General features: G+C 37.0%; 1 protein-coding gene across 1 annotated transcript; it reads left to right on the top strand.

Moving 5' to 3' along the window:
* Nucleotides 1-5,516: 5,516 nt before the first annotated feature.
* On the top strand, nt 5,517-15,214 carry LOC100366502 (membrane protein FAM174-like). The gene is made up of 3 exons (XM_006813998.3): nt 5,517-5,945; nt 10,286-10,433; nt 14,688-15,214. The coding sequence occupies exons 1-2, from the start codon at nt 5,617-5,619 to the stop codon at nt 10,419-10,421; spliced, it is 465 nt and encodes a 154-aa protein (XP_006814061.1). The 5' UTR covers nt 5,517-5,616; the 3' UTR covers nt 10,422-10,433; nt 14,688-15,214.
* Nucleotides 15,215-16,165: the final 951 nt, after the last annotated feature.

The following is a 16,165-nucleotide window of genomic DNA, read 5'->3' as shown; positions in this document are numbered from 1 at the left end:
TAAATGTCAGTGAGCCTTTATCTGTCTAAATGTCAGTGAGCCTTCATCTCTCTAAATGTCAGTGAGATTTCATCTGTCTAAATGTTAGTGAGACTTTATCTGTCTAAATGTCATTGAGCCTTTATCTGTCTAAATATCAGTGAGCCTTTATCTGTCTAAATGTCAGTGAGCCTTCATCGCTCTAAATGTCAGTGAGATTTCATCTCTCTAAATGTCAGTGAGATTTCATCTCTCTAAATGTCAGTGAGCCTTTATCTGTCTTAATGTTAGTGAGCCTTTATCTGTCTAAATGTCATTGAGCCTTTATCTGTCTAAATGTCATTGAGCCTTTATCTGTCTAAATATCAGTGAGCCTTTATCTGTCTAAATGTCAGTGAGCCTTTACCTGTCTAAATGTCAATGAGCCTTTATCTGTCTAAATATCAGTGAGCCTTTATCTGTCTAAATATCAGTGAGCCTTTATCTGTCTAAATATCAGTGAGCCTTTATCTATCTAAATGTCAGTGAGCCTTCATCTGTCTAAATATCAGTGAGATTTCATCTCTCTAAATGTTAGTGAGCCTTTATCTGTCTAAATGTCAGTGAGCCTTCATCTGTCTAAATGTCAGTGCGCTTTAATCTGCCTAAATGTCAGTGAGCCTTCATCTGTCTAAATGTCAGTGAGCCTTTATCTGTCTAAATGTCAGTGAGCCTTTATCTGTCTAAATATCAGTGAGCTTTAATCTGTCTAAATGTCAGCGAAATTTCATCTCTCTAAATGTCAGTGAGCCTTCATCTGTCTAAATGTCAGTGAGCCTTTATCTGTCTAAACGTCAGTGAGCCTTTATCTGTCTAAATATCAGTGAGCCTTTATCTGTCTAAATGTCAGTGAGCCTTCATCTGTCTAAATGTCAGTGAGATTTCATCTCTCTAAATGTCAGTGAGCCTTTATCTGTCTAAATGTCACTGAGCCTTTATCTGTCCAAATGTCAGTGAAGTTTTATCTGTCTAAATATCAGTGAGATTTCATCTCTCTAAATGTCAGTGAGCCTTTATCTGTCCAAATGTCATTTAGCCTTTATCTGTCTCAATATCAGTGAGCCTTTATCTGTCTAAATGTCAGTGAGCATTCATCTGTCTAAATATCAGTGAGATTTCATCTCTCTAAATGTTAGTAAGCCTTTATCTGTCTAAATGTCAGTGAGATTTCATCTCTCTAAATGTCAGTGAGCCTTTATCTGTCTTAATGTTAGTGAGCCTTTATCTGTCTAAATGTCATTGAGCCTTTATCTGTCTAAATATCAGTGAGCCTTTATCTGTCTAAATGTCAGTTAGCCTTCATCAGTCTAAATATCAGTGAGATTTCATCTGTCTAAATGTCAGTGAGCTTTTATCTGTCTAAATGTCAGTGAGCCTTTATCTTTCTAAATGTCAGTGAGATTTCATCTCTCTAAATGTCAGTGAGCCTTTATCTGTCTAAATGTCAGGGAGCCTTTATCTGTCCAAATGTCAGTGAGGCTTTATCTGTCTAAATATCAGTGAGATTTCATCTCTCTAAATGTTAGTAAGCCTTTATCTGTCTAAATGTCAGTGAGATTTCATCTCTCTAAATGTCAGTGAGCCTTTATCTGTCCAAATGTCATTTAGCCTTTATCTGTCTCAATATCAGTGAGCCTTTATCTGTCTAAATGTCAGTGAGCATTCATCTGTCTAAATATCAGTGAGCCTTTATCTGTCTAAATGTCAGTGAGCCTTCATCTGTCTAAATATCAGTGAGATTTCATCTCTCTAAATGTCAGTGAGCCTTTATCTGTCTAAATGTCAGTGAGCACTTGTCTCTCTGAATGTCAGTGAGCCTTCATCTCTCTAAATGTCAGTGAGCCTTTATCTGTCTAAATGTCAGTGAGCCTTTATCTGTCTAAATGTCAGTGAGATTTCATCTCTCTAAATGTCAGTGAGCCTTTATCTGTCTAAATGTCACTGAGCCTTTATCTGTCCAAATGTCAGTGAAGTTTTATCTGTCTAAATATCAGTGAGATTTCATCTCTCTAAATGTCAGTGAGCCTTTATCTGTCCAAATGTCATTTAGCCTTTATCTGTCTCAATATCAGTGAGCCTTTATCTGTCTAAATGTCAGTGAGCATTCATCTGTCTAAATATCAGTGAGATTTCATCTCTCTAAATGTTAGTAAGCCTTTATCTGTCTAAATGTCAGTGAGATTTCATCTCTCTAAAAGTTAGTGAGCCTTTATCTGTCTAAATGTCAGTGAGCCTTCATCTGTCTAAATGTCAGGGAGCCTTTATCTGTCTAAATGTCAGTGAGCATTCATCTGTCTAAATATCAGTGAGATTTCATCTCTCTAAATGTTAGTAAGCCTTTATCTGTCTAAATGTCAGTGAGATTTCATCTCTCTAAATGTTAGTGAGCCTTTATCTGTCCAAATGTCAGTGAGCATTTATCTGTCTAAATATCAGTGAGATTTCATCTCTCTAAATGTCAGTGAGCCTTTATCTGTCCAAATGTCATTTAGCCTTTATCTGTCTAAATATCAGTGAGCCTTTATCTGTCTAAATGTCAGTGAGCATTCATCTGTCTAAATATCAGTGAGATTTCATCTCTCTAAATGTCAGTGAGCCTTTATCTGTCCAAATGTCATTTAGCCTTTAATCTGTTTAAATGTCAGTGAGCCTTCATCTATCTAAATGTCAGTGAGCTTTAATCTGTCTAAATGTCAGTGAGCCTTTATCTGTCTAAATGTCAGTGAGCCTTTATCTGTCTAAATGTCAGTCAGCCTTCATCTGTCTAAGTATCAGTGAGCCGTTATCTGTCTAAATGTCAGTGAGCATTCATCTGTCTAAATGTCAGTGAGATTTCATCTCTCTAAATGTCAATGAGCCTTCATCTGTCTAAATATCAGTGAGCCTTTATCTGTCTAAATGTCAGTGAGCCTTCATATGTCTAAATATCAGTGAGATTTCATCTCGCTAAATGTCAGTGAGCCTTTATCTGTCTAAATGTTAGTGAGCCTTTTTCTGTCCAAATGTCAGTTAGCCTTTATCTGTCTAAATGTCAGTGAGCCTTTATCTCTCTAAATGTCAGTGAGCACTTGTCTCTCTGAGTGTCAGTGAGCACTTGTCTCTCTGAGGGTCAGTGAGCACTTGTCTCTCTGAGGGTCAGTGAGCACTTGTCTCTCTGAGTGTCAGTGAACACTTGTCTCTCTGAGTGTCAGTGAGCACTTGTCTCTCTGAGTGTCAGTGAGCACTTGTCTCTCTGAGTGTCAGTGAGCACTTGTCTCTCTGAGTGTCAGTGAGCACTTGTCTCTCTGAGTGTCAGTGAACACTTGTCTCTCTGAGTGTCAGTGAACACTTGTCTCTCTGAGTGTCAGTGAACACTTGTCTCTCTGAGTGTCAGTGAACACTTGTCTCTCTGAGTGTCAGTGAGCACTTGTCTCTCTGAGTGTCAGTGAGCACTTGTCTCTCTGAGTGTCAGTGAGCACTTGTCTCTCTGAGTGTCAGTGAACACTTGTCTCTCTGAGTGTCAGTGAGCACTTGTCTCTCTGAGTGTCAGTGAACACTTGTCTCTCTGAGTGTCATTGAGCACTTGTCTCTCTGAGTGTCAGTGAGCACTTGTCTCTCTGAGTGTCAGTGAACACTTGTCTCTCTGAGTGTCAGTGAGCACTTGTCTCTCTGAGTGTCAGTGAACACTTGTCTCTCTGAGTGTCAGTGAGCACTTGTCTCTCTGAGTGTCAGTGAACACTTGTCTCTCTGAGTGTCAGTGAACACTTGTCTCTCTGAGTGTCAGTGAACACTTGTCTCTCTGAGTGTCAGTGAACACTTGTCTCTCTGAGTGTCAGTGAACACTTGTCTCTCTGAGTGTCAGTGAACACTTGTCTCTCTGAGTGTCAGTGAGCACTTGTCTCTCTGAGTGTCAGTGAGCACTTGTCTCTCTGAGTGTCAGTGAGCACTTGTCTCTCTGAGTGTCAGTGAACACTTGTCTCTCTGAGTGTCAGTGAACACTTGTCTCTCTGAGTGTCAGTGAGCACTTGTCTCTCTGAGTGTCAGTGAACACTTGTCTCTCTGAGTGTCATTGAGCACTTGTCTCTCTGAGTGTCAGTGAGCACTTGTCTCTCTGAGTGTCAGTGAACACTTGTCTCTCTGAGTGTCAGTGAACACTTGTCTCTCTGAGTGTCAGTGAGCACTTGTCTCTCTGAGTGTCAGTGAACACTTGTCTCTCTGAGTGTCAGTGAGCACTTGTCTCTCTGAGTGTCAGTGAGCACTTGTCTCTCTGAGTGTCAGTGAACACTTGTCTCTCTGAGTGTCAGTGAACACTTGTCTCTCTGAGTGTCAGTGAGCACTTGTCTCTCTGAGTGTCAGTGAACACTTGTCTCTCTGAGTGTCAGTGAGCACTTGTCTCTCTGAGTGTCAGTGAACACTTGTCTCTCTGAGTGTCAGTGAACACTTGTCTCTCTAAATGTCATTGAATCTTTGTTCACTAATTCGATGACAACATTGATTTTAAATTTCACAAAGCTTTATTTGCTGCCCAATATATCTGAGACTTGCACCCAGTGTTGGTAGATTCGTGATGTGGTATGTCGTATTGTAGAGCATATGTATATGGCATTAAGAACACCCCGAATCTAAATATATATATTTAATCTTTACAGTAAATGAATGATCTTTTGTAATTTGTTTGCGAAAAACTGTTAAGGGTGGTAGTTGTCGCGCCACGCATGTGTGAGATATATGGGTCTCATATAAACAAAGATCAAACTGAGACGTTACCAAGCTTGAATTAGGTATTCTTAAGGTGAGTGGAAGGTATCGAAGAGTCACCGGCGGTAATTGGTGACAGTTGTCCACAAATTAAACCTCGTACTTGTGATTTCCATTAAAAAATCGCATTGGATTTTGGGAAAAATCGATGTTTATCAACACAAATGTCGCACATGCGCAGTGCGAAGATCATTTCCCTTTAAATATAGCGCAAATAGCATTTTGTCGTGTTTTTTGCCGCAGACAACAATGAACACCGTCACCACTTAACTAGTGTTGTAATACTTCTACATCATAAAATTTATGATGCTAGTGACGCCAAAGTCCGCCTGAATGCGGGTTACTTTGTAGATATACCCCCATTTCAGGATTCTGGATATGCATATGTATGAAATATTTTTAACACACCAGGTCTGGTAGAAGGTACCCCATCATCCTCGACTTAACGCCTGAAAACAGAAGGCGGTAGCTGGATGACAAATTCTGAGCATTTTTCTATTCAGGTTTCTCTTTTCAATCATTGACCTAAGTGGTCAGGTCGGGTTTTACACTCACTCTTATAGTAGAGGGGACTTGATGTAGACAATCAAATAAATCCTTGTTTTCAATTTTATAGTTACATTTATACTTCATAATAAGACTCGAAAAGTTAGTACGGTGTTGTGATAATTGCATACTACTATATAGTTCCCGAGAAAAATATCATTGCCGTATTGTATTTGACGAGAAGGCTAGGGAGTCAAAATGACGACGTCACCAATCGCCATATTGAATGTTGTGTTTCAATTTCGTCACCGCACGTTTATGAGCTTCATGTTACCGACACGTTATGATACGCGAAAAGGATAGTTTCCAGTCAGAATGAAGATTTTTTATATTTTATTTATATTTGCCTTGGTCGTAGAGACTAGTATCGTTGTCCTTGGAGATAGGCTACAAAGGGAAGCACAGGAAGACCCCGCTCCAGCCTCAGGACAAACCGATCCAGGAAATGATGATGCAAATCCCACTGTTAAACCAACAGTTAAAACTGCCACGACTCCTCCCCTCACCGGGAAAAACAACACTTCAACTGGGGGTTTTTATAACAATGTTTTCCAACCTAACTCGGATGTAGTGAAACGTATGTTATATGTATTGCTGGCGGTTACAGGGATCGTCATAGTCTATTTTGTGTTCAGAGCTGCAAGGTAAGTTCCACCATTATTCCCATGGACGTACATCGCGTTCATAGGAATTGTTTTTTCCCCACTGTTATCTTTGAAGAGAATTAACCTTCTTAATTGCACCAGGGTCTCTTGGGAGATGCTATTTCGATAGGGTTGGGCATTACACTGGACCCTTACGCCCTACTTGGATCCAATCGTGTGAATGTTCAAAAATGGAAAAAGATACTGACTGAGATGACTCCTGGAGGCACATTCATTCAGGAACACCAAAGTCCAATATTGGAGCCCCTTTCTCTTCATTGTTTTATGTCAATTACATTCCTGAAACTGTCAATTGTTCTGTAAGGATGTTCGCAGATGATTTGGAACACAACAATTAGTTGCAAGATGGATAACTTAATTATAAGTTAATATGGCAAGATAATCTTGATAGTTAAATCCCTTGTTCTATAACATGTATTCTAAGGATTAATTACTATAATGATTGTAAAACTACAAGAATGCATATAAATAGAAATAACACTTATCATGAATGCACAATGGGAACTGGAAATGAGTGTAATAAGAGTTTTGCAACGAGTGGTGAAAAAAAAAATATTGGGAATTTTGCATGACATCAAGACTGTAAATATATAAGCACCAAACAAGTAAATACAGTTGAACCCGGCCAGATAATAATAGTCGAACTTGGGCAGAGTTAATCCTTGTAGTGGTGAATGATTAATAATTATCACTTTTCTGTTTCGCGTGTTTATACATGTGTGTAGGCGCATTTCACTGATATGTTGTTGATTTACTCCCATGACTGGTTCGTTGTTGATTGCAGTGACGCAAATTTACAAAAATCACAGACATTATATCGGGAACATAGAAATTGCATCGACAACCGTCCGGCTCTGCTATGTAAAAACAACACAAATAACGTTGCAGTTTGTAGCCGTTTTGTATGAAGCAACTTTTTCTTGTGATTATCAATGCATATAATCTTTCTGATCAATTACAAAATAGTGTGGATTGATACTCGTACTCACCACAATTTAAGTCCGCTATTTTCTAACTTGTAACTGTGTTTGTACAGTACAGTACAGTACAGTAGTTTTATTTCTTCGTAATAAAACATAGTACAGATAAAATTCGTTACAGCGCTGCTGCTTCACTGTAATCAACAACCCTTGCCACTCATGTATCGTCCAGTATTTAATTTTTTACCGTGATACATGTACGACTCGGGCAGTCTGTACTTTGTTAGTAATCAACAACACTTGTAGACCATTAACGCCCATTTACCAACCCCATTAACTCGTAATCTGACCGACTTCAACCACTGGCCGAGTTCTACCACTGGCAGAGTTCAAATCTAGCCAAGTTCAACAGATACCAAACCATGATTGTTTTGTCATCTATTCAGAATTGTTTCTGCTACATTGACAGAGTGAGATTTCTGCTTTTGTACAAGACTTACGTTTGTCCACATTTAGAGTTTTGTGTTCGGGTATGGTCACCTCATTTCAACTAAGATATTGATCATCAAGAAAATGTACAATCTCAAGGGCTACACAAATATTCAAGGAACAGCAGCTATACATGTATCATGAGGAAAGATTGTCAGAATTGGGGATGATGTTACTGGAGAGATTATGAAGGGATGACATGATTGAAACTTATAAACTCGTGTCACAGAAAACATGTATTGATAGTTAAATTTAAGAGGATACAAGTTGAAGTTTGTAATCTAAAGTGTGAATTTTTATTTTCTTCAAGTCAAACTTTTATTGATTTTGATCAACCTAAATACATGCGTTTTTGTTGCAACAGTACCAACATCAGTAATTTTCAAAACAATAAGAAGCCTTCATATATATATATATATATATATATATATATATATATATATATATATATATATATATATACACCAATCTGATTGAAATTAGATCTAATTTGCGTTTTTTAGTTCTCTGTGCATGTACTTTCGCTGGCTACAGTATATATCTTAAACTTGATAAATAACTGGGACTGTGCTATGCATGTGTGATTCAGTGTTGAAATTTTAATTGTCTGATTGTGAAAGCCTAAATATCTGAACAACCAATCAGAGAAGACTGTTAAATTTGCCTATCAACCGGTTGCTAGTTACGTGATACAGGTCAAGCTTTGATTCAAAGTGGTGTACATGCAGTGCATACACTGCGATTTCCGAAACAAGTTTCCTTGATTTGGTGACGACTTTCTCTTTCAGGATTCGAATATACCAAATCAACACCTCTCGCAGTTGCCTGCGACTGGATGCAACTCAATAGAACCTTTCCTTTTCACAAGGTGCAGGGAACAAATGTACGTGTCATGGGTGATTCAGTGTTGAAGTTTTCTGCCTAAGAGCAGGCACTGATTCATTGATCGCACTTTTCAGACTGTGTTTTTGGTTTAGGTAATCGTAAAAAAACACCATTCATATAATATTTGTGCTGAATGCGAGCATCACTCTTACAATTGCTGTAAGCGTACCGTTTAGCTCCTATTGTAGCTTCAAGTATCACAGATATTGTTTCAGAATGAGGTTTACAACAGACAGAACCAGTGTTCGAAATTAACTGAAAATCATTACAGGCCCGAAGGACCTATGTCAAATTAAAACTGTAGGTCCTTCTAGCTAACCGTAGGCCCTGATATTTAACAAACAAAGACTAAACGGATAATACAAGCTTGCAATTGCAAAACCTTTATTTACTAATTAATCAGATATATTATCTGTAGCCTCAAAGAGGTCATCATCATTTCTTTCATCGTCACTAAACTCATCAAAATCTTCAGAAAAAACATGATCACTGGCCGACTCTGAATCTGACATGTATTTTGCATCGTGTTTACAATCTTACTAACCGACAGCTGACCGTAGGATCAACATCGCCTTGTTGTTATCAAAAAGTAACCAGTCTTTGAACTCCGCCTGCCAGCTAACTTGGAATGTGCGTGTTTTACGCCTAGACCGTTTGAATTCTTGCTGTTTGTCACGCCTTCCTTGTGTAGTTTTCACACGTTTAGCAGCAGGCTCCTGGCAGTTTAAATATTGCCACATACTTCGATGTAGACGTAACTCTGCAACTATTGATACCAGCGTGTTCGCTGCAAATCAAAGATGGCGGAACATAAAATGTAAGCGCGAATTCTATTTGTTTGAATCGGAGGCTTGATCGGCCTACAACCAATCAGATCGTTTGTTACAGTTTCCACGTTCGGCGCATTTCGCGATCATTCGGCGAGCCTGAATTATGACTCGTATGCCTAGGTCGATGAGTGATGCCATTTGTTGATCAAACGTGCAAGAAAACGCAATTTTGAAACAATTCTGGAGTTACCGGTACTATCGATACTTATTATATATTTGGTCTTACAATCATACTAAATAATGGAACGTTTTTTTTAAATATAAATTTATGGTCGGTCACAAGGACTGATGGTCTTTCACAGCTCTAGGCCCTTTACACCCACTGTCGGCGTGAGGCTGACGGACCGACGTTAATTTCGAACACTGGAAAGAACAATGTGGTTGCCACCATATTAAATTGAAAGCTTGGCATGTGTCAAGTGACTCCACTGGTTGCAGCTTGTGGAACATGGCTTATTGCCAACAGGAGACGTATATGTATTATACAGTTGCCACCAAAGAAGAGTTGGGAATGGTTAGTTTATAGACACACTGGAACAGTGGGCTTGATCATTCGCATTTCATTCAGCCATGGCTGATTTAAAATGAAAAAAATAAAATAAATTTGTTGAGTAGTTGAATTATCAGAATAGGTTTTAGTCATTGTATTTCACATGATTGTGGAAATACAGAACAGAACAGGGGAACAGAACTCAGCTGTCATTGTCACTTGCTAAATAAAGTGACTTTGCATGCTTACTTTGGATAGAAATGATATTTGTAAATAATCTGTAATGTACAGCTGGTAACTTTCTGTTAGGACTAGTGAAATTTGAGTTACATGTACCTACCATTGGTATCTGTGATGCAGAGCTGGTAACTTTCTGTTAGGGCTGGTGAAATTTGAGTTACATGTACCTACCATGGTATCTGTGATGCATTGCTGGTAACTTTTTGTTAGGGCTAGTGAAATTTGAATTACATGTACCTACCATGGTATCTGTGATGCAGAGCTGGTAACTTTTTGTTAGAGCTAGTGAAGTTTGAGTAACTCTTCTTTTTCCACAGTATTTGTTCACTAATATATGACTAATCAGTAATGGAATGGAACAGAACAGAACGAACAACATCACAAGCAAAATATTCTGTGTGCGTTACATTACAAATGTACATTGTTACAGAGAACACTAAGTTATAACAATGTCTATTTTTTCAGATTACGTAGCCGACGAAGTAAATCTAAGAAATACGGTGTACTTACAACACCTGGCGCTGATATGGAGATGGCTCCTTTAGATCAAGATGACGAAGATGATGACATGACTGTCTTTGATGTCAATAACACCAAATAAGTTGTATATAAGGTGTGTACAATTTTTGCTTTTAATGCATATACAGTGACGTACCAGGTTACCCAGTATATGTCTGTTCTTGATATGACGCAACTATTGATATTAAGGATGCTGTACACGTTTTTGGTATTGATTTTCTAAACTGATATTTTCATATAAAATATTTACTGAACCACACAAAGCTATATATTGATGGAAAGCTTATTTCACAATGGATATGAAATCGACAAGATAGTGTGTGTATGGACGTGTATAGTCACGTGATCTCTGTGTAAACACAGAAAGCCATTTTCGGTAAAAAATAATTGAACCAATGAATAAACAAATTTAGTGGAACATTGGCAACAAAACAGTTTTTCAGACGACGCTCACCACCATTCCGTGTTAATTGAGATATATATCGACATGATAGTTGGAAAAAAAATAATAATTTAGCTATCTTGAAAAAACAATGCGATCTGGTTCTTTTCGGTATTCAGAAATTAGAACGTAATTTCGAAACAAAAAGAAAAATAGAAAAATCCCAGCGCGGCTTGAGAGGGAACATATCGAAGAGTGTCTGTACGAAAAATTAGTATAATGCGTCCACTAACACTCAAGATCAAAGGCCTGCAGTTGCCGTGAATTGCTGTTTTGTTTCACCGAGAAAATGGCAAAAACAACTTAGCAGCAACGTATCGTCGACTAACTCAAAATCCGTTTGTCCCATGGATCAAAACAAACTCATAACGAATAGTCATGGTATCTGTCTGTCATAATCACGCAGATGTGTGGATATGCGTGGTCGCAATTGGTTATAAAGTACGAAATTATGCTCCCGAATCCAATAGGAAACACTGTTTCACTGCGTGACAAAACCGCGCCAAAATGACGTCATGATTTACATATTCATTAATACGTTGTGGGAGGAGACGCTCCTTTTCTGGAAGACTCATTACCATACATTGCCCTCCATGGAAGGTCATTCTCTTGCTCAGCTGCTGAACCAATAACCGTGGCTGAACGCACCACCAGAGTCAACTACATGTAGTTTTCTTTCCAAGATTTTTGTTATGCGAGATGTCTCGACGAAGATCTGTATTATCTGATTTGAATGGCAATGAGGGGGATAGAAGTCACAGAGAGTGCTGAACTGAATCGGGAGATGCGATCGCTTAGGTTTAAAGTTGTCTGTCGATCGGGCGGTGAATTTTCAGTTTGTTTGCTTCGTTATTATTTTGTTGATTTGTAAAATAACCTGTTCGCCATAAATCGTGTTTTCCGTTTTTTAGTTCCCAAAACTGTTGACAAAATTAGTGTGATGATTCTTTTTCCATCTTCAATGCGTAATACATAGTACCGGAACAACTGCTGGCGGGAACTACTGCCGGTATCTAACGTTCAGTTCACTTTCTATATCATGTATAACAAATCTAACTTCATTGAATCCGTCAAATTATTTATTGAGAATGTGAAGATAAAGAAAAATAAAACAGGTAAAACAAGGATGCTCACACACACGCTTTTACAGCTGCTTGTCTCGGGCTTTACGTGTAGCCATGGTGTAGCCAAGTCCGGGCCCAAGTGTTTCACTTCCGACTCATTGTGGTCGGAGTCCATGACACGTAATTTGGTCACGAAAACTAAGTCTGCCATGTGCTCAAATTTTCTACCTTCTGTTTATACCTCCATGGTCTGATCAATTAAATCGTGGAAGGTACCTTCCATGATTAAATTTTCATAATAATCGCTTTACCATACTGTCAACGTTCTTCTCAAAATTTCCTTGCATTCGTTTTCTTTCGTCACTGTCATAGTCGACCCCAAGACGGTTTCATAGTCGACTGCTTGAAGAGCGAGAAATTCAACGAAATTAAATTTGTGGACGATCGTAAATGGAGTGCGTGTAACTTGTACCTCGGACTACTAATACAAAAATGTACTCTTATTACCATAGACCTTGTTTTCTAAGGTCTATGGTATTACTAGTCTGAGCTTGTACTGAATGCAAGAGACTGTTTATATTTGCTATGGGTGGTGACTATTATGCAAATTATCTGTCTATTATGTCTTTGGCTGATTAATTAAAACATAGCTTTCAAAACAATGACATGTGCTTTTGTTTTTTAGCTCCGCTGTCGACTTTGTCGAGCGGAGCTTATCATATGAGTGATTGTCCGTCGTCGTCCGTGTCAATGTTTTACTTTTTAGCTCCGCTGTCGACTTTGTCGAGCGGAGCTTATCATATGAGTGATTGTCCGTCGTCGTCGTCCGTGTCAATGTTTTACTTGTTCGACTTCTTCTTGAAAACTACAAGCCTAAATGCTTTGATACTTGGTGTATATGTACCTTGGGTAGACCTCTCTTAGGTTTGTTCATTTCATGTTGATATCTTTAATTCTCTAATTTTGGTGAATATTTTTGTCATTTTTGGTAAAAACTGATATTTTCGACTTCTTGTTAAAAACCGCAAGTGCAATTGCTTTGATATTACATATATAGGTACTACATGTGGACCTCTCTCAGATTTGTTCATTTCGTGATGATATCTTCAATTCTCTAATTTTGGTGAATATTTTTGGCATTTTTGGTAAAAACTGATATTTTCGACTTCTTGTTAAAAACCGCAAGTGCAATTGCTTTGATATTACATATATAGGTACTACATGTGGACCTCTCTCAGATTTGTTCATTTTGTAATGATATCTTTAATTTTCTAATTTTGGTGAATATTTTTGTCATTTTTGGTAAAAACTGATATTTTCGACTTCTTGTTAAAAACCACAAGTGCAATTGCTTTGATATTACATATATAGGTACTACATGTGGACCTCTCTCAGATTTGTTCATTTTGTAATGATATCTTTAATTCTCTAATTTTGGTGAATATTTTTGTCATTTTTGGTAAAAACTGATATTTTCGACTTCTTGTAAAAAACCGCAAGTGCAAATGCTTTGATATTACATATATAGGTACTACATGTGGACCTCTCTCAGATTTGTTCATTTTGTAATGATATCTTTAATTCTCTATTTTTGGTGAATATTTTTGTCATTTTTTGGTGAAAAGTGATATTTTCGACTTCTTGTTAAAAACCGCAAGTCCAATTGCTTTGATACTACATATATAGGTACTACATGTGGACCTCTCTCAGATTTGTTTATTTCGTGATGATATCTTCAATTCTCTAATTTTGGTGAATATTTTTGTCATTTTTGGTAAAAAGTGATATTTTTGACTTCTTGTTAAAAACCGCAAGTCCGATTGCTTTGATATTACATATATAGGTACTACATGTGGACCTCTCTCAGATTTGTTCATTTTGTGATGATATCTTCAATTCTCTAATTTTGGTGAATATTTTTGTCATTTTTGGTAAAAAGTGATATTTTCGACTTCTTGTTGAAAACTGTAGGTCCGATTGCTTTGATATTACATATATAATTACTACAAGTGGACCTGTCTCAGATTTGTTCGTTTTGTGATGATGTCTTCAATTCTCTAATTAATTTATTTTGGTGAATATTTTTGTAATTTTTGGTAAAAAGTGATATTTTCGACTTCTTGTTAAAAACTGTAAGTCCGATTGCTTTGATACTATTCATATTGTTCATTTTCTAATGATGTCTTCAGTTCTTTAATTGAAATGTGCATTGCTAACAGCGGAGCTATCTCAGCCGATAGGCTGCTTGTAATTAACAAAAAATGATTTTTACACCCTATAAAAACATTCAAATCACTTTTTTTCCTACTGAGTGTTTGCTCCTTGTAGTCCAGCATTGAAAAATACAAAAAAGTAGAATTTTGGGTTTCAAAGCAAAAAAAGGTGTACAGCATCCTTAAGTAGCATTTTTTTATGGATCCCAAAATCTGTCTTTGTAACGTAATATGTATAGCTCTTTTGTTGTATTGTATCTTTCTCATTCATTAAGTCAAGTGAAAGAACGCACAATAGGGTCTATGATTAAAGAGACTGTGATTATTTGAGGCTATGACGTTTAATTTAGTTATTTGCATATTGACATTGATACATTCCATGGAACATCTCGTGAGGATTAGAGCTCAGTTCCTGGCCTAGCAGTGAGTAATAAACACTTTGGCTACAAGTCTTCCTCTCCAGTGCGTTATTCTCCTCCTGGATTTGATGACTAATACTTACTTGGTTCACTCTACCTTGAGAAGTATGTGAACAGTGTACATGGATATATACAGATTTGAATACTTTTCAGTATTAATAGTACTTGTATGCAAATTTATAACTTTTCATGTGTTTCTGTATTTTATAGGTTATGATGTACAATAAATCGAATGTATTCACCAAGATTTGAAGCTAAAGACATTCCTCAAAAGAATAGTGAAATTCCCCTCCATGGTTATTATATTGCATTTGAAAACGGTTTTAACCCTATATGACAGAGTGTTTGTTTGTTTATTTATATTTACTTTTCCTCTTATTGTGGAAAACCATTCTCATTAAAGATGAAAGGAATATAATCACACAATGCGCTGTTTTGTCCGATGCCAGATGGATTGCGAGCCAGTCAAGATTCATGCCGGTGATTGAAAGAGACTACAATGTATTTGTGTAATGTTTCAACATTTTTGATATCTATACTATGAGATACATTCAGTTGCATTCTGGGAAATTATGCTTTGTACAGTACTGTGTGGACTTGTATCATAAGTACTGTATTTTCCCTATTAGCACATGTACTTACTTAAATGACAGCAGTGTGTCTGGTCAATATCAGTCGTATAGTGTTGATCTAGCATGCAATAAATGCAATTTGTATGTGCTTCTTTTAGAGATAGATGACTATGGTATTTGTAATATTATTTTAGTCATACCAATGTGTCGAAAAACAGAATATAAATATGTTTATTTTTCTTGTGTCTGGATTGGTTACCAGTTTCAATGCTAGTTGAATTTCATTTTCAAAGTTTAGGAAGTCTTCATTAATATAACATTAACACTCTTCTGCTATATTCGATTATTAATCTCTAGAATTGTGTTCTGATATGCTGTGATTTAAAAATGATTCTTTGTATGAATTACTGTGATCTGTTGTTTAGGTTCACACCATATTGTATTTTCGACATGTCGCATACTAGCCCCAAAACACCGATATGAATGTATTGTAATTGCCTCCAAGTCAGAATTTAAAATGACTAATGTCAGTCCACTGTATGCAAGGTTTGTATTCAGTCATGTGGGTATATACCACACATGGGAAAAAAAATATAAAAAAATTGATTTTGTATGATAGCATGTTTTATTTTGTGATTATGTTTGTTTTCTTTCAAACTGTTGAACTGATGCACCTTTTTATTTCAACTGTAACAGCTATGTTAACAATAACAGTCTCACAACCAATACCCCACTTGTTGATGGGATTGTCGATGAGTTAACATGGCAGTCACAGAATCCATATATGTCGATGGTGTGGCCACCAATCTTGTATATAACGTTATTACCCTTTCTGATTTATTTTCCCAAACTCGTGTCCTATTATTAATTTAGGTATATTAAATTTAGTTGTTTCCTTAAAAATCTGATGTTGGTATATAAAAGATGTATACCTTAAGTCATGTTTAGCTTCTTCTTTAACAAGATTTATCGACCAATTATAGAGTGTGTTTTAAAATAAACTTGATTATTCTACATATGTAGTTTCTAACAGAGGTCTGCATTGGATGCTGGTCAACCAAGATAGGAATGTGAGTTACATGCATCTGATGTAGATGGCGATATTTCAGTTATAAT

Source organism: Saccoglossus kowalevskii, chromosome 13, assembly GCF_978046115.1.
Source record: "Saccoglossus kowalevskii chromosome 13, keSacKowa6.1, whole genome shotgun sequence".
Lineage (NCBI taxonomy): Eukaryota > Metazoa > Hemichordata > Enteropneusta > Harrimaniidae > Saccoglossus > Saccoglossus kowalevskii.
This window is presented reverse-complemented; position numbering and strand designations above follow the sequence as displayed.